Below are 27,766 nucleotides of genomic sequence, written 5' to 3'. Positions count from 1 at the left end.
TAGCAGTTTCTTTTCCTCCCCCTTGTAAACAGTTGAGAAGAATCATGACTGAAAGAAAGTAAAAATTCCTAAGCCCACATTTCCGTCTACCCCACATGCCTACCACAGTATGTGGGTGAAATTCCTGTACCTCCTTCTTCAGCTGCCACAGTCCTAGTATTTATTCATCACTTCATCCTGCATGGCAAGGCTTCTAAGCATAAAAGCGTATCAAAAATGCTTTTGTGTATTTGCCAGCCATCTGTCCTGTTAAAATGACAGCCTCATGAAAGTCCACCTTACTGATGATCTAAGTCACATTTGTGTTTACACACAAGAGCACTGCAATTAGAAGAGGCTAAAACTTTTAAAGACACATATGTAGCTGAACTGCATCAAGAATATACCTGCTTACTGGCCTAGAGTCTCTCCCTCAAGCCCACTTTTGACAGCATGTCTTCTCTATATATGCTCCAGGTGACATTTTAAAAATGACATATCATCTTTCCTGTCCTCCCTCCTTCAGCTATGCCTGCCAGCCTTCACCAACAAGGACCTCAAGAACTACTAGCTTCAGCAAGAAATTAACCCCCCCCAAATACATTTTAATTTGGGGAAATTAAAATTTCCCACTATTTTCTGAGTCCTTCCAGATGTCCTCACATCCACAGGCACTCAGAAATTATTCTGCGACTTGATGAAACTGTCTCAGTCTCCAAATCCTCCTCTTACATGTCTCCTTGGTTGTGGCCACTGTCAGGGAAGCTTCTTGAGTGAGACTTAGCATTGTAGTGGAGCAAGGTCTGTCACGAAACCCAAAGTGCTGCCTGAAGATGCTTCAGGTGCAGCCATGTTGGGATGGCTAAGTGGTAATATGCCTCAACCAGAGAAAAAGCCAGCCCAGTTTCTTTGTCATGGTGCTGTAACACTTCTATTGAAAGAGTGCCTTTAATGTTGCCACCTACAGTAGGCAGGACTTCTTACTTCAGTTAACATAATCAACAAAACTCTCCAACAGAAATGTCTAAAGGTCTTTCTCCCAGGTGAGTCTAGGTTTTGTCATGATGACCATTAACTCTAACTTCTACATCCTCTGTATCAACTCAATAGTCTCCCCTCCTCCATTCTTCGCTTAGAAGGTCACATGATCTCTAATGAAAATGGTTTCAGTTTGGGAGCTGTAAATCTCAAAGGTGTAGAGTTTCTTTTTGGTGGCAGTCACAAGACAGTTTTCAAATGGTATGAACATGGTTGTAGAGCTTTGTGTCTGCATAAAAAGCCGTGAATTGCACACACTTCAAATGGGCAAATGGTATGGAAGGTGATTTGTGTCTCAGTATAGCTATTAAAACAATCATGTTGTTCTGAAGAAAAACAAGTGTTCAGAAGTAGGTTTCTAACTGCTGTAATTCCAATATCACTCCTTCACTCTCTGTAAATTAGATGATTTAATAATGGCTGTTCCACCTCTTGGATCAGGTTGTTGAATCATGTTTTGCATCATCATAATTTTATAAGATATTAGTCTGTGTGATGGCTCATATCTCAGTAATCTCATGTCTGGATTACTAACGTCAGCCACTTGTTAGTAACTTATTTGTTTTACATATGATGCAGGGAGCCTTTTTCCCTTTACACATGTATTACCTGACTTAGGAGAATGTGGGCACACTTAGCACTCATTGTATCAAGTCTAACTATATATATATATCCCATATATGTGTGTGTGTGTGTGTGTGTGTGTGTGCGTGCGTGCGTGCGTGCGTGCGTGCGCGTGTGTGTTTGTGTGTGTGTAGTTATATATTGCCCCTTGCTCTTTCATTCATCACAGCAAACTTCATTTCAATTGTAAAGTCCGTACCATCTTCTATGCATACTTTTTGTATCTTGTACTTAGATATTCATATGAAACAAAACATTCCCTCTTCTGGACTTAATGCTTATGTCTCCTCAAAACGGTTAAGTTGAAGCCCTAATACCCAGTGTGATTTTACAGAAAGGCAGAGCCTTTGGGAAGGACTTAGATACAGATGGAGTCCTGCAAGTCAGGCACCAATGACAGTGTAAGAAGAGATAGACCAGAAGGAAATCTCCCTCTTCTCTCATTCTTGGTCCTCTTTCTTCTCTTTCATCTCCTTCTCCCCACTTAGTAAAGTGGCCATACACTAGCCAGTAAGAGAACCTGGATCAATTGGCGCCTTAATCTCAGACTTCCTCGACTTGAGGAAAGTGAGAAACACATACCTGTTCTTTTTTTTTTTCTTTTTTTTCCTCCTTTATTAATTTATTCTTGTTACATCTCAGTGGTTATCCCATCCCTTGTATCCTCCACATACCTGTTCTTTAAGACATCTGGTCACCATATTTGGCCATGGCAGCCTGTTTCAATGCAGACTCCTTCAGTTCCTTGCCAGCCTCCTGTAATCGCTTCCCGATGGTTCTTCCTACCTCCAACTTGGTTACTTTTTATCCTCTTAGAAGTCTGGCTTCTCTTCTTACATTCAGCAATTTTACTTCCTTGTCTCCTCGACAAGCTTCTCCAAGGGAAGTGGTAGTTCATGTAATTCCTTACAGGCTTCATTTCTCCCGATCACAAGGGGTACAGTTTCTTTCGCTGCTCCCCAGTACTGATAGATTCTCCTTTGACTGAATTGCTGGCCCCACGCTTCATCTTGCCTGAAGCATAGAGAAAGGCCAGTCAACTGATGACTGCGAATGGGCTCTCTCACAGTGAGAGATGAGGGCTGATTTCATTACTTCTGGAATTCCTGGTGAGCATTCAGTGTCAGGAAATACAAAGGAGGTAGGACGTGAAGAAGTACCACCAAAATGTGTGGGTTTTCTTCTACTTTTAAATATCCTAGGAAAAGTTGAGGCAGTTCTTAAAAGTGCGTATCTTGTGCCCAATAGCTTTGACTCTTACCAAAATGGGTACCTACAAGCTCTGCCTGCTCTGAAAGGATCCAACCTGCAGCTAAGCCATTGTGCCTGTGTCGTCAGCCCAGACGTATCTTTGAACTCAACACCAGCTTTCCAAATGATTTTTAGAAAATATGATTTTCTTTGTAAATATATTTTATTAATTTATTCATATTCATATATTATTTTAAATATATTTTATTAATTTATTCATATTACATCTCATTTGTTATCCCATCCCTTCTCTCCTCCCAAATGGGAGCCAAAGAGCAATTTCCTATTTTCAACTCTTTAATGAAGGCTTTTTTTTTTTTTTTTTGGCTAGTGGCTTCATCGTGTCATTAGTCAACCTTTATTCTATAATCCATGATCCATGGTACGACTGACAGGGAGAGCCTAGATCTCAGGCCTATGCTCCTCCTCTCATGCTGGGTGAAAAGTCACGTAGGCTTTGGCCTGGCCCGGGAAGGATGCACTGTAGTGTCAATGAACAGCTCATTTGCCCAGGAAGGAAGCTAAGGCTTGCAGAGAGAAACGTGCCCACTGGCACTGGAGTTAGAACACGGTCATAAACATGGGTATACAGCTTTACAAGGGACTTACATGTGCCCTAAAGGCGATCCATCACCACAGAGGCACGGACTTGTTTGTGTGTTTTATTTCCCTTGTCATTTTTAAGTTATTCTTTGTCAAACGTTTTATCCGGTTAGGAAGAAATCCATCCAGTTGCATTCCCTTAGGAAAAAGAAGGTGAGCATAGATCAAAGGGAAAGCTAGGGGAAAAGAAAGAGAAATGGCAGGAGGTGGAAGCCGCCAGATTCCCTCTTGGTTGCTCTCCACTTTGGGTTTCACAGGGCCCCATTCCTTTTTCATTTCGCTCTATTTCCCACGGTCCTTTACACAGCCCACACATTTGCAGACCTTTGCGTGGCTGCAGGCGGGGCATGCTCAAATGCTCAGGATTGCCTTTTTCTTTCTTTCTTTGTTTTTGTTTTTTTTTTCCTTGAAACTTTGGCAACGGTCCCACTCTTAAGTGGCAGGTACGCCTGGATCCTAGCGATGGTCTCCGGGAGAAGGAGGGTAGTAAGCACCCCGCTTGGGGCCAGAGAAGTCATTGGGAGCGCGAGGAACTCCTGGGGCAAGCGCGGGAACCGCCAGGGTCCGCGATCACGAGAGCCGGTGGCTGTCGGAGGGGGCGCTGTCCGACGGCACGTGCGCGGGCGAGCGGGCGGGAGCGCGCGCTGGGAGTGGTCGCGGGGCGGGCAGGGGCGGGGCCGCGGCGGCGCGCAGACGACGGGCTCGCGCGGGCTGTGCGCTGCTGAGGCTCGACCGCGGGTAGCTGCTGCGGCGGAGTCTGGCGGCCGTGGGGACTCACGAGCGCGGATCGCGGAGTGTCGCCGGCGGGGACGGCCGCCTGAGGCGGCGGCGTGCGGGCTCGCAGACCTTGCCTCCAGCTTGCCGGAGCTGAGGACGTAGTGGGGCCGCCTCTGGGCCAGCCTCTCCCCGCGCTGCTAGCCGGCCCCGGCGCCGAGGGCGCGGCGACGCTCGGCCACCATGGGCTGCACACTGAGCGCTGAGGACAAGGCGGCCGTGGAGCGCAGCAAGATGATCGACCGCAACCTCCGGGAGGACGGCGAGAAGGCGGCGCGCGAGGTTAAGCTGCTGCTGTTGGGTGAGCACGGCGGTGGGGACGGGGCCCGGGTTGGGTGGACAGCGGGGAGCGAGCGCGGCATCCCTGCCCCAGCACAGCGCAGGCGGCTTCTCGGCCGTGGCGCCGGTGACTGTCGCGCGACCCCATCAGCAGCCCGTAGCGTGGCCGGGTGGCGGGACGTGTGGGAACCCTATCTTTGAAGTTGAGCTCTGCCCTCACTAGATGGGGGGCAATTCGGGACCAAAAAAGCGAATCACTCCCTCCCCACGGACGCCCCGCGGTGAGGTGTCTTGTCTCCTTTGCTTTACCCACGCTGGGAAAGTGCCACGTTGGGTAGCCTCGGGGGTCTTTTTGTGGTGCCTCCGTGGGGTCTCAGTGATATCGCCTGTCAACTTCATTTGGCGAGTCTGAGTGGAAAAGAGCACTGAGGAGATTTTCCCTGCTTAAGGACCTGGGCTGTGCTGGATGGTGGATTTTGCATGGGTGGGGGATGGAAACCACCAAAGTTGGCTTACATTTGCTCCCATAGTAGGAGATGAAGATGCTTCGCGGGTGAAAACAGCCGAGACAGGCGCGAAGGGCTCCTTCTCGACCACAGGGTCCTCTCTTCACTGTGGTGCTCAGGCCAGTGAGGTTTGGCAGGTGCACATCAGGCTTTTTTATTCATTCTTTACACTGTTTTGCTGAAAGCCTATGTGGAAGTCTTTCTTTTCAGTTTTTTGAACAGAGGGGGGAAAAAATAAATCCGTATTTTTGATTGAGCGGTATATTAGGAAAACATTCACAGGTTATGGTGTTTTAGATCTGTGAGTCAGGGTTTCCTTTTGTTTGTTTTCCTCCTACACTCTAGGTATTTAGATAGATGACAGATTTCTTAGAATCTTCATTTTCACTTCCAGCGATTGCTTGTGTGTGTGCTTTTTCCCCTCACAGTTGTGATAAAAGAGAAACACCACTGCACAAATCTGCTTTTTAGTAAGCTCCTGTTTCATTGGTTTAACGACTGCAGAAAGATGGTGGTTATTTCGTTCTTTCTCCATTACTAGTAGGCTCAGAAGAAGCAAACTTGGCACGACTAAAAGTAATAATAGTCTGAGTCATTTTGCAAGCAAACTGTGAAACAACTTTGCATTTTAAAAATCAGGGTGGTGTTTTCACCCTTCACAGCCTCCCCCATAAATCTTTCTCTGTAAATAGGATTGACCTAAGTTTTTGTATTAAAAAGATCCTGTGTTTTTAGAATATTGACCACAGACGTGACACAACTTGATCCTGAACTAAGTAGAGGCCAGCTCGGTGAAGGCGAGGCAACTTACAATAAACATGTAATAAAAGGATTAGAAAATTCTTTTGCTGTGGTGGCAGTGCACCTGCTGTGAGTGTCTTAGTGGGCTGCAGTATAGTTCTTACTTGGAGCTGCCATCCATCACACTGAAAGCAGTAGTAAAATGAGCCCTCCGGCAGCGGAGGAGGAGGCTTATCTTTAATTAGGCAACTAAGAAAGATTTGGAGAATAGAGTTTTGCTTCTGCAAGCTCCCTTGACGGTTTGAACTTGATAATTCTTTGTTGTTCCTGGTGTCCTGTGGGTTGTTGTAGGATTTTGAGCAATGAAGTTGACCTCCACCCATGAGAGGCTAATTGCCACCTCATGTTTCTAATCTCCCAAAATGTTTCCAAACGCCCCCTGGAGGCAGATATGTAACCTCTGGAGAACCACTGTTTTGGGTTAATAATTAAATATGGTTGAGCGTGTTACAGCTGAAGTTGATCTCTTTAACCATCAGTGGTGAGTTTAATGAGAGATATCCGAGTCCTGATTTTCAGAAGAAATCATGCCATACTTATTCCTCCAAACCGGTGCATTAAAAAAGATGCTAAAATGATAAACGAACAGACCGCAAATGAGTTACTTTAAGTGTTGTTTCTAGCTATGAGGCTTTGCTTTTACCTACAACTGTATCTAGAATTGCAGTCCATGCCCAGCACTCCTCCTGTGTGTTACTCTTACTCTGCCCTACCCTTATGTCTGGAGCTTTGACACCCATCTTCATATTCTCTCTCTCTCTCTCTCTCTCTCTCTCTCTCTCTCTCTCTCTTTCTCTCTCTCTCTCTCTCTCTCTCTCTCTCTCTCTCTCTCTCTCTCTCTTCATTCTTGTAATACTTCAAAACCTTCCCCCCCCCCAAATCAGACTTTAGCAGTGAATTATGATCTTTGGCCCAAGTTTTGATGTTTAAGGCACGGTGCAAACAGCCCCATGACATTCATCTAACCAGCTGAGATGTATCTAGGTAATCTGTAACCAACGTCTTTTCAGTTTTAGGACAATGTCTTCATCTTCAGTTGTTTTTGTTTTTTCCTCAATAATGTATTTTAAGATGCCTAAAGCATAAAACATTTAAAACAGTCTATCTGGTTACATTACTTTCTTTTTTTTTTTTTTAAATGAAAGAATACATTGTTTTAAACATCTGAAGTGGGAGAGAATGAGATTTGCAAATATTTGGGTGCTAGGTATCTAATATTTACTATTTAAATGATAGCTGTTTCACTGAGTACAGTGAGTGAGGCCTACATAAACAGAGAGGGACTAAGTCTGTTCTCCTGACCCGAAGGGGACCAGGTTAGGGTTCTGTTCATTTAAGCCTTTCACTTAAAGTTTTACCTTTTAGTATTTGATGGAGTTAAGATGCTTACGTAGATGGGGTAGAACTTAGCTTTCATTCCACTGTACACGGATAACTGCTTCAGAGCAAAGTTCCCTTTATTATTACATCTTTGAGATGATGGGGTTCATAATTTTAAGGACATTAGGATTTATTTTCCAGTTAGACTATGTTGTATTCCTGTTATTTACTAAGATGCATTTAGTGATGATATTTTTCTGAGATGAAAGGTATTCAATTTTTTTTTTAAAGCACAGTTTTCATGAATTAATTGCTCAGCTGCAATTTCTTTGCAAAACTTTGAGTTTTATTTTTCCCTTACCACAGCTGATAGTTCTCTTGACCTTATCCACTTCCACAAGCAATAGAACATCAACCCACAGCCAGGCTGGGGGTAGGGTGGGGAGGGGCAGTCAGGTGAGAACTTTGAAGTCTTCTGTTGATGGACCTTTTTTTTCTGTTGCCATCAATGATCCCTCCACTTCCTTTGCACTTGGACTATGACTTCCCTGGCTGAGAAATTCTTGCTTCCTCAGGCTTTCGATTTTTGCGTTGTTTTAGCTGTTTCCCTTGGACAAATGGACCTGCCACTTCCAACTGAGTTGTGCTTCTCTGTCCCTGCTCTACTTGTGTTAGCTGGTATTCTGATGGGAGCCACTGGTTGTGTAATTGTTTGTTTTGGATATGTTGAGTTTTTCTTGAATCTTACACTTCTCATCCTCCCCCCACCCCCCCACCCCCCCAGCTCTCGGCTCCCTCTCTGCTCACACACAGCCTCTTTGCTGAAGGTTTGTGCTCCTACCAGAGCTTTCCCCTTTGCCTCTCTTTCCCATCATGCTGTGTGTTCCGTCTGAAACCTTTCTTGCCTTCTGCATTGGACAAAGAATGAACATTTGTTTTAGACTTGGCTCCCCTCCACCCGTATCTTCTCAGTGTTTCCACTCCTCCAACAGGAGCAGTTACGTAGATTAAATGTATTTGCAATTGATGTCTAATGTTTAAGTCTTTTTTTCCCTCCCTGAGTCCAACTACTCTGAACACACCAGAGGGGCAAAGTCCTTTTGTTTTCCCTGTACTTTCTTTACAGTCCTTTTACTTTGTCATGTGTAAATGTGTGCTAAATTATGTAAAATTATGCTGGAATATATTCTTCATAATTTCCCAGTAGCTGCAGGAATAAATAGCAGCCAATTAGCATCAAAGGAAAAAGGACTAGTAAAAATGTGAAATGACCAGAATAAATGAATGATATCTAGAAGCAAATCGAATACTGCTGTTAATACTTAATTTTCCACAGTCAACATATTGTTTGTTAAGTGTAGTCAATGTTAGGAGATGGCAGTGGCAGCTTGTTATTGTCCGGTTTAGTACTTGAATTATCCTCCTGATTTAAGAGCATTTCGCATTTGTTTTTTGGTGGAAGTAAACACTCCGCTTCCATGTCTATGCTCTGGCTCCTTTCATTTAGAACATGAGACTTTCAAGTGTATCAATGACAGGAGCTATAATACTTACCTTACAGGATTTAGTGAGTGACTTAGGAAATAGAATAAATATCTTTTAGAATTTGGTAGAAAATATTAATTAAATCTGAAAATATTTAGTGTAAGCTTTTAAGCCAAAAAGCTGAGGGTCTAGCCACAATCTTAACTGACATTTTGTTATTTGTTCTCGTGCCTTGGAACATTTAAGATCAACACATTCGTGGGAGACGAATGGAGTGTATTGGTCACATTCTTAGGTCACATATTTCTTGGTCACATGTCTTGGCATGCATTTGCCCAGTGCATGATTCCCTAGGGTAAGGCACTGGTGAGCTTCAGATCCCAGATGGCATTTGAGCCTATGAACTAAGGTTAACAGAACATTATCTTGTGATGCTTGGGCTGCCTTTTGCCACAATTAGTTAAATTACGGTTAGAAATCTTAATCTAGACAGGAAGAAATAATTTTAAAACAAATGTTTATTGGTTTATATTAAATGGCTTCAAGCCGCAGAAGATTCATTATGGGGTTCTGGAGGGCAGAATTCCCAAACAGGTTTCCACTGGGTTAATAAGGATGTGGACAGGACATCTCTTCTGGAAGATCTAAGGATTGCTTTGTTTCCTGGCTTTGTTTGCACAATCCAGAGCAGCAGTTCTCCGCCTTCCTAATGCGGCTGCAGCCCTTCAAGACAATTTCACATGTGATCCCCAATGATAAAATTACCTTTGTTGCTACTTGATAGCTGTAATTTTGCCACTGTTATGAGTAGTAATGTAATTTTTGTTTGTTTGTTTTTTGAGACAAGGTTTCTCTGTGTAGCCTTGGCTGTCCTGGGCTTGCTTTGGAGACCAGGCTAGCCTCAAACTCACAGTGATCCACCTGCCTCTGCCTCCCACATGCTGAGATTAGAGACGTGCGCCACCACACCTGGCTAATAATTTTTTGTTTTTGTTTTTGCTTTTATTTTGTTTCTGTTTTTTGAGACAGGGTTTCTTTGTGTAGCCTTGGCTGTCCTGGCTTTGTAGACCAGGCTGGCCTTGAACTCACAGCGATCCACTTGCCTCTGCCTCCCGAGTGCTGGGATTAAAGGCACATGCCACCATGCCTGGCTAGTAATATAAATATTTTTGGAGCTAGAGGTTTACCAGATAGGTTGTGACCCCTAGGTTGAGAGGGGGGCTCTGGAGGCAGCTGGTTGTTTCCATTGGCTTATAGTAGTAGCCCTCCACTTCTTCGGAGTCAGAAATCACCAGTGAGGCGTTTCCTCTCCTGCTTCTCTTTCTCACTTATTGCAACCTTATGATTACACCAGGCTCACCTACAAATTCCAGGCTAACAGACCCACGGCAAGAGTTAGACTTATACCTGCAAAGTGTGTTTTACCACATCTGGCAACATTCACAGATTCTAAGGGTGGGGCTTGCCTGGATGACGTCTTTCACTGTATCTACTACAGCCAAGTGCGTAGCTCCCAAGCATTCAAGTTTATTCTGCAAATAAAATGCATTAACCTCATTGTCTCCAGAGCCTCCTCCCTTCCTTCACAACACCAGGGGAAATTCCAAGGCTTCTGATTGCATATGGATGAGATTGTAGGTGTCTTCAATGAGTTGAGGACCTGCAAAACGAACAAATGAAACCAATTATCTGCTCCAGAGTGTAATGATGGGCCAAGAGGCACTCATCAGTTCTACATGCCACTTCCCCATTCAAAATGGGATGCATAGGGAGGAAATAAAAAGAACCCTTTCCTCTGTGCCCAAATTCACCAGGTCTCCATACCAGGGAGCGGCTGGCTGATGGTTTGCATCATGAGGTACTGCACTCTGCCCTTTGGTAACCTCTCCTTCTTACTGGGTGGTAGCACTCGTTTGCAGCAAGGAGGAAAAAGCTAACCTAAACAGAACACACCTATACTACTACAATAATAATAATGATGATGATGATGATGATGATGATGATGATGATGATATGCTACTTCTATTATTTTATGTACCGTATATAATATATAAAAAAAGATGAAGTCTTTTCATCTGAATATCCAAGATTGTGTTTTGAAAGTTTGCCTTTCTCACGACCCAACTCAAATAAGCTTTCTAACTCTATGTATCAGGTGCCTACTGCCTCCCCCCCCACCGGCCACTTTACTGTTGTTTCTAACAAAATATCCTTCCTTCCCATCCTAGTATTCTGCCCTACCTTTACTCAGGTCCTTCTAATATAACTTAAATCTGTCATGTTTCTATCTTTCGTCTGAGCCCTTGCTAGGAAAGAGCTCAATGTAGTATGTATACAGAGCACTCCAGGGCAACTCAGGTGGTATAAAGTCAGGCATGCTTTAAAGCAGCTCCCAGTAGCCAGGTAGCTCTATGCTATGTTGTATATAACACTAGGAAATGGCTAGTGGTTGTAATTTTATATTCTGCAATCGTTCATAACTTATATACCTGTGGAACCTAAGATCACTGGGTTCTGGCATTCTGTATTGAACCCAAGATACTGTACTCAAACTGTAATGTGAAAGCTTAGCTTTTCTCTCTCTGCCTTGTCAGTGAGGTTTTTCTTGACCATCTAGTCTAAATTAATTCTGCTTCTTGATTGCACCATACTGAAATCGCTGACTTTAAAAAAAAAAAAGCATATTGGTTGACTTGCTCTGTGGAATTAGCTCTTAGAAAATGAATCCAGTGGGACTTGTCTACTGCTTGATGGGGTCGTCTGTAATAGCATTCTCTTCATTACTGGTGAATACATAATGTGACTCAACAATAAATGTGGCTAATACCTTATGTGCAAAGAACTGGCACGTTCTGTTGTATCTGGGGTCATTTGAATGAATTTTGACCCAGTATATTCCTATTTATCTTTGTTTTATATCTTGCTGGTTAGAGTAACTAAAACTTAGTGTTATTCATTACACAGTTGTAAATATTAGTTGTGGGATAGATTCTTGTTGCATGATCAGAAAAGCACTGCATGTGGTTTGGTAAATTAATTGGTGGGGATGATGTGTTTTATTGATATTGTTGTTTATTCTCCGTTCTTTGCTTTGACATATTGCTTCATGGATGCTTCACATTTGACTTTGTCAAATGGATGCAGTCACATGAGGAGGTATGTACCACCAAGGCTGTGGGTGGCCCAGGATATCATGGAGATCAGCAGGGTATGCTGAGAGCTCAGCCACAATGTGCCCTCTCTGTGTTGCTTGTCCATAAGTGGTAGGAATTATTGGTGGTGGTGCCTAATAAAGTATGGCTTATGCTTTTATTTTAATCAGTGTTAGGAGGTATAGTTTAGAGAAATAATATATTTATAGCAAAAGACCAAGATTCCCATAGGCGCAAGGGGGAGAAAGAGAATAGAATTTAATAGTGGGGTGATACACTTCAGTTTGGGGGATTTTAGTATCGCAGAATGCCTCATAAATTGCTATGGCTATAAATTTGCCAGTTTCTGTTGTGCTTTTCTGAGCATAGTTGATCTTAATTGGCTGGGAGCTCTATGTAGCATAGAATCCTACTGGGTCCTTAGCTATTGGTGAATAGTTTTCTTCCCTTAGAGTTATTGAACTTTGTAGGGGTGCAATCCAGAATAAAGGCAAGTAAGTGACTGAGAACTCTCATGGCAATTGTTCTTCTTGAGACTTTCAGTAGACCACATACTTTAAGATTCCATTTTCTATAAATGCTGAATAATAAATATATCTAGCCCACGAGGCTGGGAACAGAATAAGTTAATGTACTGAAGTTCTCAGAAAAAGCACATGAGTTCCTAATAGATAGAAACTGTTATGAACACTGTGAGTTCAGCCCTGCCTTACAATTTGAACCATTCACTATCTTGGACGTTAAATGTTTTGTTGACTTTCTTAGCAAAGATGTGTGCATAGCAAAGACTTTCTCGAGGTAAAAATCAATTTTAATTACTTCTGCTCCCACCGCAGAATCTCTGTAGAGCTTAGATTTCTTTTACCAGCCCCTTCACTGCTGCTTCCCCAGACTCACATTTGTGCATTGTTTAGAAATCTGTAAAGATGAATTTTAAGAAAATGCAAGACTTTATAATTGATTAAAAAGTGTTTCCTTTTCATGTTATTACTCATTGATAAAAAATAAATGCTATGTTTTTCTTACATATTTTCATTTTAGATGTTTTTCTTTTGGAAAAAAAAAACCTGGACCTGTAAGTGTACATTATGAAAAAATATTTAGATAGATTTATACAAATGTGCCTTTTCCCTGGGGTAGTTTATTATGTTCCAAACATTTTAATCATTCTGAAACGTACCATATTTTTGAGTCCAGATACTTTTTTAAAAATAAAACTCTAGACCTCCCCTGAATTTACTTTTGGGGAGAGGAGATGTGTCTCTTGCAAATGAGAGTAGTCTTTATTTTACATTATGAGTTAATAAACATATTAGTTCCTTAATGTTCAGCATGGAGTTATAAGGAATGCTTCCTGCTTGCATTGCCCTCCTAAGATGGGGTCCTGAGCTTTTATTCTTGGAATTTATTTACCTAATCTATTATTGTATGTTCTCCTTCTTGGAAACTTGCCTTTTATTTGGCAATCTTAAGCCATACTAATTCTGCGTATCACAGTGTTTCATACACACAGGTCGTATAAGTAAAGCTGCAGTGAGATCATTATAATACATTGAGCATTAGGAGAAAACTCAATATGACTTTGTGGTTCTCAAGTTAATCCAATTTTAAGAATCACAATTCATTTTTATATGTTATAACCAGTCCATACAAATTAGAGACCTGGCTTTCCACAGATCTTTACACTCACTTGGACCATAAATTTTGTGCCAGGATGTGGCACGGTGCACTCTTACTCTGGTTGGTAAATTTGCTGTGTTGAATACCCAATACTCTGCATCTGTCCCCTCATTGACCCTCCCCTGCTTCAGCACCTGTGCCTCTCACCTTGCTCTTGCTCACACCTACACAAGACTCCTGTGTCCCGGTCCTTAGACATTTTCAACTCATGCCACCATTACAGTAAGATGAGGCAAAGGGAACTATTCATATATTCCTTAATAATTATAACTCTCTTTCATAATACTAGATTACTTCTGATTTTGCTTTTACCGCTTGTAAATTATAATTCAGTCAATTACGAATAGATGTTGATTTTCTTCTTTGGTGGTTTTGCATATTAAACTGGTGGCTTCACCAGTGGCAAGCGAGGCTGGCTATATCCCTGTCCTTTTTTTCTCCCTCTCAAGACCTTGAACTCTATATTGTAGGTAGGCTTTTAACTTGTAACCTTCCTATCTCAGCCTTGCTAAAATGAGCTGGAATTAGAGACATGTGCCACCACATCTTATAGATCATGGCTTTCTTTCCTTTGTATTGAAGCCAAAGTAGCATCAAAGGTCTGGAAGCCTTGAGAAATATAACAGACACTCATGGGACCGCACCTATCAGTATTTATTTAAAGAGGTAGTACCTTGTATCTTGTCTCTCCTCTTGTTGAATGAAATACTTTATACTTAGGCAGGGCTTTTCCATAACCCTTATTGATACTTACATATGCTTAGGGCTCATTTCATCTGTTCAGTAATATCCTAGCCTACCTTTTAATACCTTTTAATATGCTGACATTTCATGATGCCATGGCCATTCCTGGAAAACCATTTCTAAACCCTTAGGTTTGCTTATTGTCTTTTGTGTTTTCCAGATTTTAAATCACTGTCTACTGTGCATACCTAGTTTGAAAAGTTGGGTGGTCTGCTGCACAAAGTGTCTCGATGACACCTCATAGTAGAGTGTGTCCCCTTGTAGCTGCTTCACAAGGGTGCATATGGAACGGTGCATTTGACCTGGCTGAGCGTGTTGCCATGGTTCCACTGTACAATGAGTTTTGTAGAGTGCAAGGGGAAGGCAGAGTTTTTTGATGCTCCTAACAGCACATATTCAAGGCTGAGGACAACATTTCTCCTCCTCTGTTTAGACACCATCCCTTCATAGAGCCTCCTCCCTGACCCACCAATTGCCTCTGGAACTTTGGTCCAGAGAAGACAGGAAGAGAGAGGCCTGGCTCTGCCTTGCTTGTCCCCATCTGCCTTCTGCCTTTGCCACTGATAACCCCCCAAGCTTGTAGGCTTTGCCAAGAGGGTTGCCTGGGAGAGGAGGCCCCTTGGATATTCTTCCATCTCCATCTCGTTGACACTCATTTCTGTTTCTTTCCCCATTGTTCTTCTAAGTATAAAAGAGGGGTGGAAAGCCCATCAGCAGTGGTGTGTGTGTGTGTGTGTGTGTGTGTGTGTGTGTGTGTGTGTGTGTGTGTGTCTGTGTGTGTGTGTGTGTGTGTGTGTGTGTTGGTATGTGCCTATGAATGCAGGTGTGTCAGTAGAATTAAAAGGCACCTAGAGCTGCAGTTACAGATTGTTGTTGGACACTTAATGTGGGTGCTAGGAATGGAACTCAGGTCCTCTTCAAGAGCATCGTGTGCTTTTAGTCACAGTGCCCTCTTTCTAGCCCTGAATATTACTCTACTGCCATCTCTGAAGTTGGACCCCCCCCCCTTTTTTTTAAGGAAACAACTTTTTTCTCTTGTAATTTTTCTTTTAGCTATCCCTGATGCATCATATGTGCCAGCCCAATTTTTCTAGAACTTCTTTTCTTAAACTTACAACATGCATAAATGTAATTGAACTCTCATGTGCAAATTGGCACTCAAAAGGTGTAGGATTGGGTCCAAGATTCTGCATTTTTTTCTCAGGCTCCCAGAGGATCCCCATGCTGTGGGCCCTCAGGCCTGTCCACATTATGAAAGACACAACCCTGGAGATGATCCTCCTGGCATTTTTACATTTACCCTTCTCATAAACATTTTTCAAGCCTGGTCTTCTTTTCTCCACATTTATGAAACCTCACACAATCTTATCAATTGGTATAAAGTGAGCCCTCATTACATTTTTTACATTCACATATGTACACACATACATATTTGTCAATATCTCTCCTGCTTATTGCTGTTATGCTATGCATTTCTGATAGGAATCTGGAGACTAGTTTCAATGGGACATTTTGGGGAAAATAATTCAGTGTTATCTTCCATGGAAACATGTACTTCCTGAGGACTGACCCAGAATTATAATTAGTGACAATTAATCTTCTATGTGTGGAAGAACTTTCATGTGAAGTCCCTTTGATGATAAGATTATTCAGTCCCCATAATGTTTTCATGGCTGTTCTCTTCTGTTGATGCTCAAGATGAACTGCTTCTGTTGGACATAAGGAAAGGGCTGTTGGTCCTTGCTTCAACTCTGTGTTGTTCCTCCCCCACCCCCAATAATTCTTGCTAGAATCTCCATCCCAATGCAATAAGTAAGCATGGAGCCCAAGGTAGGTCCTAAGGGCTGGAATTTCTCTTCCACGGCATTTCCTCTCATGGATTTCCAGTTTCCAGAACTGGGAGGAGCAGATACTTTGTTTTTAAGGTTCTCTAATCTGTTTATAGTGTCAGACTAATTGAGAGTTTTGGCAAGTGTGAGGATGCTAGAGAGAGCAGCGAATGATGTTTATAGTAACTGGACTTGAAATGATTGATCATGCCATGTTTTTCATAACCATTTTTCCCCAATGCAAAATTTTAGTGTAATTCTTATTGCATGCAGTAGGGAATTCAGAGCTTAGGCAACTTACCATCTCATTAATAATTATAAGAACTTATGATCAAACACAGCTCACGTTCGTTGGCGTCTTTCTTTCCCAAGTATCATTTGCAGATTGGGTTTACTCAGGGTTAGTTGTAACATCTGGTTCTTAAACACATGTAATTCATTTAACAGATACTTATAGAATGCCAAACCTATGGCTTGCAGGCTCCATGTATCTTGGAATGGAGCAATCTTTGGGAAGCCAATAAGAGTCAGAGAAAACAGACGTTAAATAAAGCAGTCTAGTTATTTTGGCCCATTTCATTATATCCACAGATTATGTAACCATTCTGATGGTAGCCACTGAGGTCTTCCTGCTTTGTTGTAACATGGTCTGCTGCCTCCATCACACTTTGTCTCTATGTCCTTATTTTTTTGTTTTTGTTTTTGTTGTTTAATTCCTAGGTTAATGACATTGAGCTACTATAAGGTTTATGCTCATAGAAAGATCAGAAGGACTTCCAAGGTGCTGTAATGAATGTTTCAGCTCTCATATAAGGTCCCAGTACCCACATGTTTACCATCGTGTTATCTTTGTAGAAATATTTTACATATAAACCCAGACATTAGTATTGTACTCCAATACCTGTCAACATGGGCCTTTTCTCGTTCTGTGCTTTCACATCCAGCTGTTCCCTGGGCTTTGTTCCTCCTCCATTCCAGAAGAGGAGTAACCACCCTCCTTTTCCATTTTCATCTGAACTAGTCTGCTGCAATAGTCTCCTACCTGGTCTTCCTGCCTGCATACCTTCAGCCTGTAAGCCTCGTGATTGACAGCTCTGATTTTATCAGTGGCTGCTCAGAAGTCCCTGGTGGTTCCCATTATTTACAGAGCACCACCCTAATTACTAGCATGGTGTTAAATATTCTGTGTGGTTTGGTTTCCACTCTGCCTTTGTATATTTCCCATGACTCTGCTTTGCCATTCTCCAGCCCTTCCCATTTTTGAGTATGACGTCATGCATTTCAGATAGTGCTGATCTCCAAACCCATCCTTATCTTGTTCCTCTTCCTAGGATGCCTTCCTTCTTACCTGTTTCTAGGCCTGCTTCTGTCATCTCATGAATGGAATTTGAGACATTGCTTTTTTTTAAGTATCAAATATCTGGATCCTTATTAAATATTTTTATTTTTATTGATTCCTGATAATGATTTAAATATATTCAACACCATTTAAACATATATGTATATATGTGTATATATATACACACACACACACACACACACACACACACACACACACACACACACATACACACAAACATATAATTAAGGCTGAAGATTTAGATGACTACCAAGCAAAACAACTGCATTTTACTAGCACCCACTCTGTCCTAGATGTGAAGTCACACAGGCATAAGTTGCTTTGCATGCTACACGCCTAGTCTTAAATTCCAGGAAGGTCCTGTACTCTCCTCTTGCTGAAACTGGAAAATCCCCCATACTAGAGTGGTTCCATCTTCTTTAGTAGAACAAAAAAAATTTTTTTTTAAATTATGGCATCACCTATGATAGGAATCAAAAGGCTTACTGTACCTCCAAGTGTCCTATTTATTTATTTATTTATTTATTCATTTATTTGTACAAAACCCCACAACAGAACAGTCTATCTGGCCCCAACTTTAAACTACTGAAATGCAGATTATCTGGCAATACTGCTAAGTTAGTTACTATCTGTTCTGGGCTGTGATATGCATTGCATGGATCCAAAGCCAGTGTCTAGTATGGATCCTGCCTTCAAGAACTTTAGTGGCGAAAGAGAAACATCACTTCTGGAAAGGGAGGCTGAGTGCTGGGGAATGAGTGGGATTCCAACTTGTACAGGAAGGCATCCCAACTTTAGTTTGGGAGCTGTTAACCGTTTAGTGTTTCAGCTTCTGAAGGTGATTGACCAGCGCGTGATGTGATGATGCTGTCTAGGGCTAGAGAGATGACTCAGTCGTGAAGAGCATATGCTGCTCTTGCAGACAGCTCCAATCTGGTTCAAAGCACCTTAATTGGACCACTCACAACTTCTCTAACTCCAGTCCCAGGGTATCTTATGCCCTCTTCTGGCCATTATGGGCATCTGTGTACATGTTCACATACGCAAACACACACATATATACAAGTAAGTGAAAATAAAGTAAGTTTATCTTCATCCCTTCCCTCCCTCCCTCCCTTCCTCCCCCCTCCCTTCCTCCCTCCCTCCTTCCCTTTCTCTCTGTCTCTGTCTCTGTCTCTGTCTCTGTCTCTGTCTCTGTCTCTGTCTCTGTCTCTCTCTCTCTCTCTCTCTCTCTCTCTCTCTCTCTCTCCTTTTAAGAGCATGATGTCTATATGTTTCCTTTTCACTAATTAAAAAAAGTGTGTGTATATACTTTCCCTATTCTTTCTTATGATCTGTTTCTCCTTCAGTTTTCTAGAACTAATATAAATAGTATTAGTGTCATCTTACAAAGCAGGAAATTAAGATCGACAGGTAATTCCTTTATGCAAGCTCTAAGGCCAGGCTGAGGTGTGACTTTCAGTGTTTAACCCCTTGATGTAGCTTTTCTAAGTACTTTCCTACATTGGCGTCTAAGAGAAGCTTCCTTTTGTTATTTCAAAAATGTGAACAACTATGAATGTAAAAGTGTCTTACCTACGAGGGCAAGGCTTGGCAGAGTATATGCTAAGCACATAGTTATTGAATAAGTTAATAACAATCATGGCTAAAAAATAAATAAGTGACTTAGTATGAATAATAACCTATGCCTAATCAGGTGTTTTAATGGGATTTTTAAAAGGTGAGAATGAATCATATATATGCTATGATAACATGGCTTCCTCTTTAAGGACTAGCATATGAAAAGCTAATCCCAGAATAAAACTGCAGTTAATATAAATTCTCCTTCCTCTCTTACATCTTCAGTGTCTGGGGCTGAAATATTTCAAATTAAAAGTGAAATTTATTTAAAAGCAAAACCTGAGGCAATTTCATGTCCTGAATTTTTGAAGGGAGACTTAATTATATTTAATATACTGTATTTACTGAAGATAGACTGTAGGCTGTTCCATTTAATTTTTTTTTTTTTAAACATCAATGACTTTCCCATTTATCCAGGAAACCAGAATACTGAACTTGTGTGAATTTGGCACACTGTAGGAGACTGGATGTCCTAGCATGCTGGTTTCTACTTGTTTATGATAGAGACTGGAAGAGGGGAAATCACATGAATTCAGTGACTTTAGCTTCCAAACAGATCAAAAGTATCAGAAGACACACTGTGCCTGTGTCCTTTTCTTTTTGTGGCCATAATAAAGTTTTACGCTCTAGGTCTAAGGTTTTTCCTTGTAAACTATATGTCCTAAAATTAGGAAGCGAATCAACATATCATTTTTCTAATAATGCTTTGAATATGCCTGAAAACTGACTTGTGTTTGACTACTAAATTACAATTAAAGCCATTTCCAAGTCTGAGTTGAATGTGCTGCAGGGGAAAATATTGGGGTTATTGTGAACCAAGTCAGGATGACTAGAGCAAGATGCCACTTCCATCCAAACACTGATGTGATGGAAGCCTAGAAAGGAATGTTTCCGCTGACTTTATGTTGAGGGCTCATATTTGTCAATGACTTTGGCATTCCAATCACAGTGTTAGATATTTGTCTGAAAAAGCCGTTCCTTCCGTTGTCAAGGAGAGGGAAATAAAAAAATCCCAAACAGAAGATATTGTTTTCTTAATTGTGTGTAGACTATTTGATTTTCTTACTCTTAGTATTGCCTTCTGTAACTTCTGTTTCCTTTTTGTGTTATAACCAGACATAGTTCAAGCATCCAATTTATGTAAATTCCCATTGAAACAAGCTTTAGGTAGCTACTAAGCAAAGTTTGTCAGAAAACAAATAAAACTGATACTTTATTTTAGTTATTATATTAATGACTATATTGTCTTGTGGCTGAGTTATGGATTGTAAGCATTTTTTTTTTCAAGACAGAGTTTCTTTATGTAACCTTGGCTGGCCTGGACTCACTTTATAGACCAGGCTGGCCTCTAACTCACAGAGTTCTGCCTGCCTTTGCCTTCCTGAGTTCTGGGATTACAGACATCTGCCACCATGCTTTGGTGATTGTAAGCATTTTTAAGGGTGTATTTTTAAAGCATGTGTGTGAATTTTGTGAATGTTTTTGTGGCTACACTGTGAAGACTCGGATTGACCCTGCTACCCAGGAACTAGGTGCAGTTCTCCAAGCTGGTGAAAGGGATGGTTTCTGCATGAATATACGTTTCCAGACTGAAGCTATTAGGAATTCTAGTGTTCTAGTTTTTAGTTTGAGTTTCTCTCTCTGCCTCTGTCTCTGTCTCTGCCTCTGCCTCTGTCTCTTGTCTCTCTCTCTCTCTCTCTCTCTCTCTCTCTCTCTCTCTCTCTCTCTCTCTCTCTCTCTCTCTCTGTCAGACACACACACACACTCACACACACACACACACATTCAAAGACAACTTTTCTGAGCTCGAGGAAACTTTTATTAGACTTTGGAAGACCCCAGGTCACACAAGGTATGACTCTTGGCAGCTGTTGGTAGGAGGAACATACAGAGAAAGGAGAGAAGTCATTCCATTTAAGTTAAGCTGGCAGAGGTCAGCCATATGGCAGACAAACAGCCTTATGCTGGGGGTGGAATTTGCTAGACCACATTTATGTTGACAGCTACTTTAATCATTGCACTATTGTTGAAGTTTTGTTTATCTTTTTCTATGTTAAAGGAAATCAAGAATAGATTCTATGTTTGAGATAAAACTATATAATATTACTTGAAAATGACATTTGCCCCAAGTAGCAAGAACTCAGATGGTTTCAATTATTCTAACTGGAGTTCTGGGATCAGCAATTCTTGACTGTGTTCCAGAATTATGAAAGGAAAATAATTGTGAAAGACTTAGATTTATAGTTTAGTAGGTTACAGATAAAATATTTTTAAAAGTAGGTTATCTTTCTATAGGATATATTTTTACCTTAGTGACATATACCAAAGGGCACATAGCTATAGCCTATTGCAGAAAAAAAAAAAAAAGGATTGATAAATTGAATGTTTTGCTTGTTCCCCCCCCCCCTTTGTTTTTGTTTTTCCGGACAGGGTTTCTCTGTGTAACAGAGCTCTGAATTTACTGGACTTACTTTGTAGACCATGCTGGCCATGAACTCACAGCGATCCATCTGCCACTGCTTCCCCAGTGCTGGGATTAAAGGCCACTCCTCAGAGGACATTATTTATAATTTCTTTCTTTCTTTACTTTACATGCTGATTGTAGCCCCATTCCTCCTCTATTCCCAGTCCCAGGCTCCATCCTCTCCCTCTCCCCTCTCTCCTAGTCCTCAGAAAATACTCTCTCCCCCACTTTCGATCTACCTCAGCTCATCAAGTCACATCAGAATGGAACATGTCCTCTTCCCCTGTGGCCTGCCACGGAAGTCCTGCCAGGGGAAGTGATTAAAAAGCTGGGAACAGAATCTATGTCAGAGACAGTTCCCGTTCCCCTTACTTGAGGACCCTCATGGCAACTGAGCTGCCCATTGGCTACATCTGTGTAGCAGGTCTAGGTCCAGTCAGTGGATGATCCTCGGTTGGTGCTTCAGTCCCAGGAAGGCCCTCCCTAACTAGTTGGCTCCCTTGGTCTTCTTGTGAAGCTCCTGTCTCCTCCAGGTTCTTTTCTACCCCTTCCACTTTTATACAAGTCTCCTTACACCTCGTTGCAATGTTTAGCTGTGAGCTTCAGCATCTGTTTGAGAGTGCTGCTGCATGGAGCCTCTCAGAGGCCAACTCTGTTCCTGTCTGCAAGCACAGCAGAGTGTCTGTCAGTGCTTGGCTCTCCCCCATGGAGTGGGTCTTGGGTTGGGTATCATTGGTTGGACATTCCCTCAATCTCTGCCCTATTTGTTCCATCTTTATTCCTGCACATCTTGTAGGCAGGGTAAATTTTGAGACAATGATTCTGTGGGTGGGTTGGTGTTCCCCTCCATCTACTTGGAGTCTTGTCTAGTTATGGACAGCCCCTGCTCCTAGGAGTCTCTGCTAGAGTTCCACTCATGTCCTCCCAGAAGCCTTCCCTGACTTCAGTCTCCAGTCTGTCACAGAGATGCCCCCCACCACAGTTTCTATTTTATCTACAGGCCAAAAATCAGTAGTCTTCTTATATACAAATGAAAAAAGGGCTGAGAAAGAAATTAGGGAAACAACACCCTTCGCAATAGCCACAAATAATATAAAGTATCTTGGTGTAACTCTAACCAAGCAAGTAAAAGACCTGTATGACAAGAACTTCAAGTCTCTGATGAAAGAAATTGAAGAAGATATCAGAAGATGGAAAGATCTCCCATGCTCATGGATAGGTAGGATTAACATAGTAAAAATGTCCATCTTACCAAAAGCAGTCTACAGAGTCGAGTGCAATCCCCATCAAAATATGAGCACAATTCTTTACAGACCTTGAAAGAATAATTATCAACTTCATATGGAAAAAAAAACAGAATAGCTAAAATTATCCTATACAATAATAGAAATTCTGGAGGAATGTCCACCCCTGACTTCAAGCTGTACTACAGAACAATTATAATAAAAACTACATGGTACTGGCATAGAAATAGACAGGTTGATCAATGGAATCAAATCAAAGATCCAGAAAGATCCAGACCTACAGACACTTGGTTTTTGACAAAGGAGCCTAAACCATACATTGTTTTTCTTTTAGCCTGCTTTTGAGGTCATCTTAAAATGTCTTGTCCATGTTGCATTTACAAACTGTAACAAAAGTGCAAGGTTTTTCCAGGTTACTGATTTGAAATCTAGGATTGTGTAACTTTTCAACTATTGAGCTTTGCTTGCTAAAAGGAAGTGCTTGGGCCTCTTTATAGTCTCTTTAAATGAAGAAAGACAAAATATCCAAGTTAATATAAGCCCATAACTTAGGGATGGGTTGCTTGTAATCACAATGAATTTGCCCTCTTATAATTAAGTAAATAAAATGTTCTTTATCATACCAGTTTTAAGGGATGTTCAATTCTGCATTTTGGTATCTTACAGCACAGTTATGCGTGTAATGCTAATACTACTACTAATAAGAATTTGCTGCATGTAAGGCCTACTTAGTATAGTTGACCATTTTTAGTGGTTTCAGAGTGTGGCTATTGAAGGTTGTTTTTCTGTTCTGGAATCTGATGATTTCATCACAATTAAAGAACAACTCCTATGTACTTTCTTCTTTAAATATATCTCATGTAGTCTGGTTTTCAAGACTGCATGCGTAGTTATTAAGGTGTCAAAGTCAGCGAGTAGGCTGGTGTCTTTATTATTAAAGATCAGTGATTATAATTGAGGTTTTGAAATCTTAAGTAGCAGTGGTATTCCAAGAGGAATGATAGCAAAGTTATGCAGTTAGATGTTAAGGAGAGAAAAAAAAAAAACCCAACAGTGTCACTGAGCAGTCTATTAGGAAGCTAATGTACCCATCAGTAGGCAAGGTTGCCTTCCCTCCCTGTGACATTAAGAAGGAAGTGCTGTTGGTGCAGGCCTTGATTGTCTCAGGACGCTGAGATCATGTGCAGAACCTTCCCAAACTCTGCTTGAAACTGCACCCTGACCACTGGGCATGTCTTGGGATCTTGCTCTAAAGAAGTGAAGGCTGAAAGGGAGAGACTATTCCCTCACTGTGGACCACACAGTGAGAGGGGAGATGTTGTCTGTGGCGAGAAACAGCTTCAGAGTATGTGACAGTCTTCTGGTGAGTGCAGGTGGTGGTGGGGGTTATCTGAAGACCAAAGTGGGATCATTGTTTTCTAATTCTACCTCTGTATAAGGCATAGGTTTCTTATTCTAGCACTGAGCAGGAGACAGCAATTTTCTGTGACCAGACAACCTGTCCAGGCATGGCCTTCTGTGTTATCAGTACCCATGACTGAGATGGTATGAGCTTCACAGTTATTCATAAAGCTGCTGTAAGCATCTATGTACAGGTATTCTGTGTAGGCCTATTTTCAACTCCTTGTCAACAAAAAGGGAACTTGTTCATTCTGCAGCAACTCTTCAAGAGTAGCTGTTTCTTTTTCCATTTCCCTCAATAATCAATACAGTCCTCCTGTCCCATATTTTGGTGGGTTTATCTGGGGTGTATTCATTTGTGCATCCCTGAAGCTCTTAAATGGGAAGAAGCTTTGTGCTTGCTAATTTGTTGCTTATGTCTCTTGTTAAGGTCATTGTTCTAATTTTTAATATATTGTAGTGGTTTTATGACTTCTTTGCACATTTTAAGTTTTAGGTGTATTAAAAATTTTTAAATTGACATTTTATATTTTGCATGATAACCCTTTATTAGTATATGCTGAAAACAATTTCTGTTAGTCTTTTCTTTTCATTCTGTTGACATTGTCTTCATGGGGTAGAAGTGTGTAATTGTGACAAGGTACAACTTATACACCCTACTTTGGTGCTGAATCTACTAAGTCAACACCAGCTCAGGTCATGCAGATTTTCTTCCATGTTTTCTTCTAGGAGGTTTATCGATGTGTCTCTTACATTTAGGTCTAGGATCTGTTTGGAATTATTTATTTATTTTGTGTAAAGATAAACAGTTGTCTAGATTCTTTGTTTGTGGATGTCTACTTCCAGTACTCTTTACATTTGTCCAGAATCAGCTGACTCTAAGTCTTTGGTCTACTCTTGGGCTCTTTATTTTGGTCCATTGATGGTGCTTTTCTACTCTTTAACCAGTAAACCAAATGGTTTTGGTAAGGATAACTGTACAGTAAATCTTGAGGACGGGTAATGAATGTATCTACTCCAGCTTTGTTTTCCTTCAATATCACAAGGGCTACTCCGGATCTTTTGTTTCTCCATGTAAACCTTAGAATCCACTTTGCTGATAGTGGAAAAGCAATTTCCTGGCTAAATACCTAACTCTTGATGAGACATTTACAGATTTAATTGGCATGCTAATATTTAACAGCATTTCTGAGTATGTATTAAAATCTTTTCTGAAGGGTGACCTTTACTTAAAGTGCTACAACACAGCAGGCAAAGCACAATTTCCTCAGTTTTTAGTGAGCTACTGATACCAGCTTTAGAAAACCTATCACCTCTGAGTTTCTCCCTCTCTTGTCTGGGATTTGTCAGGGAGCATTTCTCCATCATCTTTGAGCTCTTGGTTCCATGTGGACTTAATCATTTTAATTAATCACTTAATCCCTCTCTTCCAGTGACCCAATGGATGTTTCTTCTAGAGCTTTTGACATGAGTTTGGTATTGCTTCTGCACTACTGTCTATAGTACACTCTTGACAAGGCTTGGGGCTGCGTTGTCTGTCCTTTGGTCTCAGAGTCCCTTGCCATGCTCTCAATATGACGCCGAGAGATTTGCCATACCACACATAATAAATAAGTGATGTGGCTACTAGCATGCAAGTGGTATGTCTTGCACTTGCACACTACCTTTTGTGAGCCAGTTGCTTTGGGTTTCCTTGGCTGTGCAGTGTGGTACCTTTGTGCTCTATTTGAGTCTGGCTGAGTTGCGCCATGCACAGGGCTTGGCTCCAAGTTTGCATTTTGTTGTGTGGGTTGACACTTCCTTGTCCCTTGGGTAATTGAAGACATGAGAAGGAAGAACCGTTTGCACATGTGAGCATGGAACAGTCAGCAGGGTAGATTAAAAAACAGTATTTCATAGAGCCGAGCTGGGTTCTCTGGACCATACATTGGCAGCTAGGAAATCGGATGAGTGAATCACGTTACATTGTAAGAACTCCTCTGTGTTCAAAACACGTTATTCTATAAGAGAAGATGTACTTTGTTTAACTTTGTATTTCAGTCAGGTGGTTTTCATATAACTAAGACAGTCAGATATTTCCATACTGGAGAAAGTATCCAGGGGAAATTTTGAGGTCAGAATTTGGAAATAGACCAGTTTCCACATATTTTATTCTTAACTTACATAGATTTTAAAGATTAATAACTGATATGCATTTCAAATCAAATCTAGAGCTTGTTTTATTTATTTTATTTAATTTATTTTTATTGAAACTAGATAGAATATAATACAGCCCAACCACAGTGCCCTCCCCCTTCATTCCTCCCACTTTCTCCCACACCTCACCTCTCTCCTATACCCATTCGTCCTCCATTTCCTCTTCGGAAAAGAGCAGGCCTCCACAAGATGTATTTTGTTTTAACAAAATGTATTTTGTTTTAACAAAATACAATAAGGCAAGGCAAAAGTTTTCATATTGATGCTGGCCAAGGCATCCCCAATATAAGGAAACGAGTCCCAAGATCAGGCAAAAGAGTCAGAGAAACCCCCACTTCCAGTGTTAGGAGCCCCACAATAACACAGAGCCAACAGTCATAACCTGTACACAGAGGACTTGGTGCAGACCCACGCAGGCCCTGTGCTTGCCATTTCAATATCTGTGAGCCCTTGTGAGCCCTGCTTAGTTGAATTGGTGGGCTGTGTTCTCCTGATGTCCTCTATCCCCTCTGACTCCTACATCTTTGCTTTCCCTCTTCCCAGGGAGGAGGGAGTTCCCTGATCTCCAAGGGAAGGACCCGATGGAGACATCTTGTTTAGACTTTCTCTCCAAGTAATATATGGCTGTGTGTCTCTCCATCTGCTGCCAGAGGAAGCCTCTCAGATTACAATTGGACAAGACACTGATCTATAAGTATAGCAGAATATCATTAGGAATCCTTTCATGCTTTTTTTTTCTTCTTGTCATTTGCTTGTTTCTTTGTTTGCTAGTCATGTTTTATTCTACCTTAGATCTCTGGGCTATCCAGCCTCTGGTTCCTGGATGTCCGACCAGAATAGTACAGCAGAGTGAGCCTCAAGTTAAGTCAGAAATTACACACAGTTCTCCACCACCAGAACTGTACCACCCCAGCAGATCTTGGAGGCAGGACAGATTGTAGGTGGAGGGTTTTGTGGCTGAGTTGGTGTCCCTCTCTCTTTTGGTAAGCTACAGAGTACCTTCCCACAGCAAAGAGACTAGAATATAGAGGCAAAAGCTCCATGCAGGCTCCAGCTAGACCTCTCTCTATGTTCACTGAACTGTATAAATGTTGTCCTTGTCAATGGACCCCTTCTGTCCTGTCAGTTTGCAGAGAGAACCTACCCTAGCATCATCTTGGATTGTTTAAGGAGCTCCACAGTATCCCCTCAGTGAACATCTTAACCAGATACCACCCAGTCTTGCCACGTGGAAGCCTTGCCTGTCTACAAAAGATGGCCAATTCAGACTATCCTCTATCAGTAAGAGTCTTCACTAGGAAGGACCAGGAAGTTTTCACTGTACTTAGTGTCCAAACCACCGCACAAATGCCACCCAGTTCCAGCTGTCTCTTCCTGCACTCTCTCCCTCCACCCCCATCACACCCATCTCTCTCT

General features: G+C 41.6%; 1 protein-coding gene across 2 annotated transcripts in view; it reads left to right on the top strand.

Moving 5' to 3' along the window:
• Positions 1 to 4,185: 4,185 nt before the first annotated feature.
• GNAI1 (G protein subunit alpha i1) overlaps positions 4,186 to 27,766 on the top strand; it is an 83,296-nt gene continuing 59,715 nt past the window's right edge. Inside the window, exon 1 of one of the 2 annotated variants that reach the window (XM_084784508.1) lies at positions 4,186 to 4,570. In XM_084784508.1, the coding sequence (XP_084640634.1) occupies positions 4,453 to 4,570 (118 nt within the window). In that variant the 5' untranslated portion in view covers positions 4,186 to 4,452. Of the gene's footprint in view, positions 4,571 to 10,497; positions 10,519 to 27,766 lie in introns of those variants that run through there. The other variant, XM_084784509.1, reaches the window with a different exon arrangement.

The sequence above is a fragment of the Acomys minous genome (assembly GCF_964271855.1).
Source record: "Acomys minous genome assembly, chromosome: 6".
Lineage (NCBI taxonomy): Eukaryota > Metazoa > Chordata > Mammalia > Rodentia > Muridae > Acomys > Acomys minous.
The sequence above is the reverse complement of the archived record's forward strand: the minus strand, read 5'-3'. Positions and strand labels throughout refer to the sequence as shown.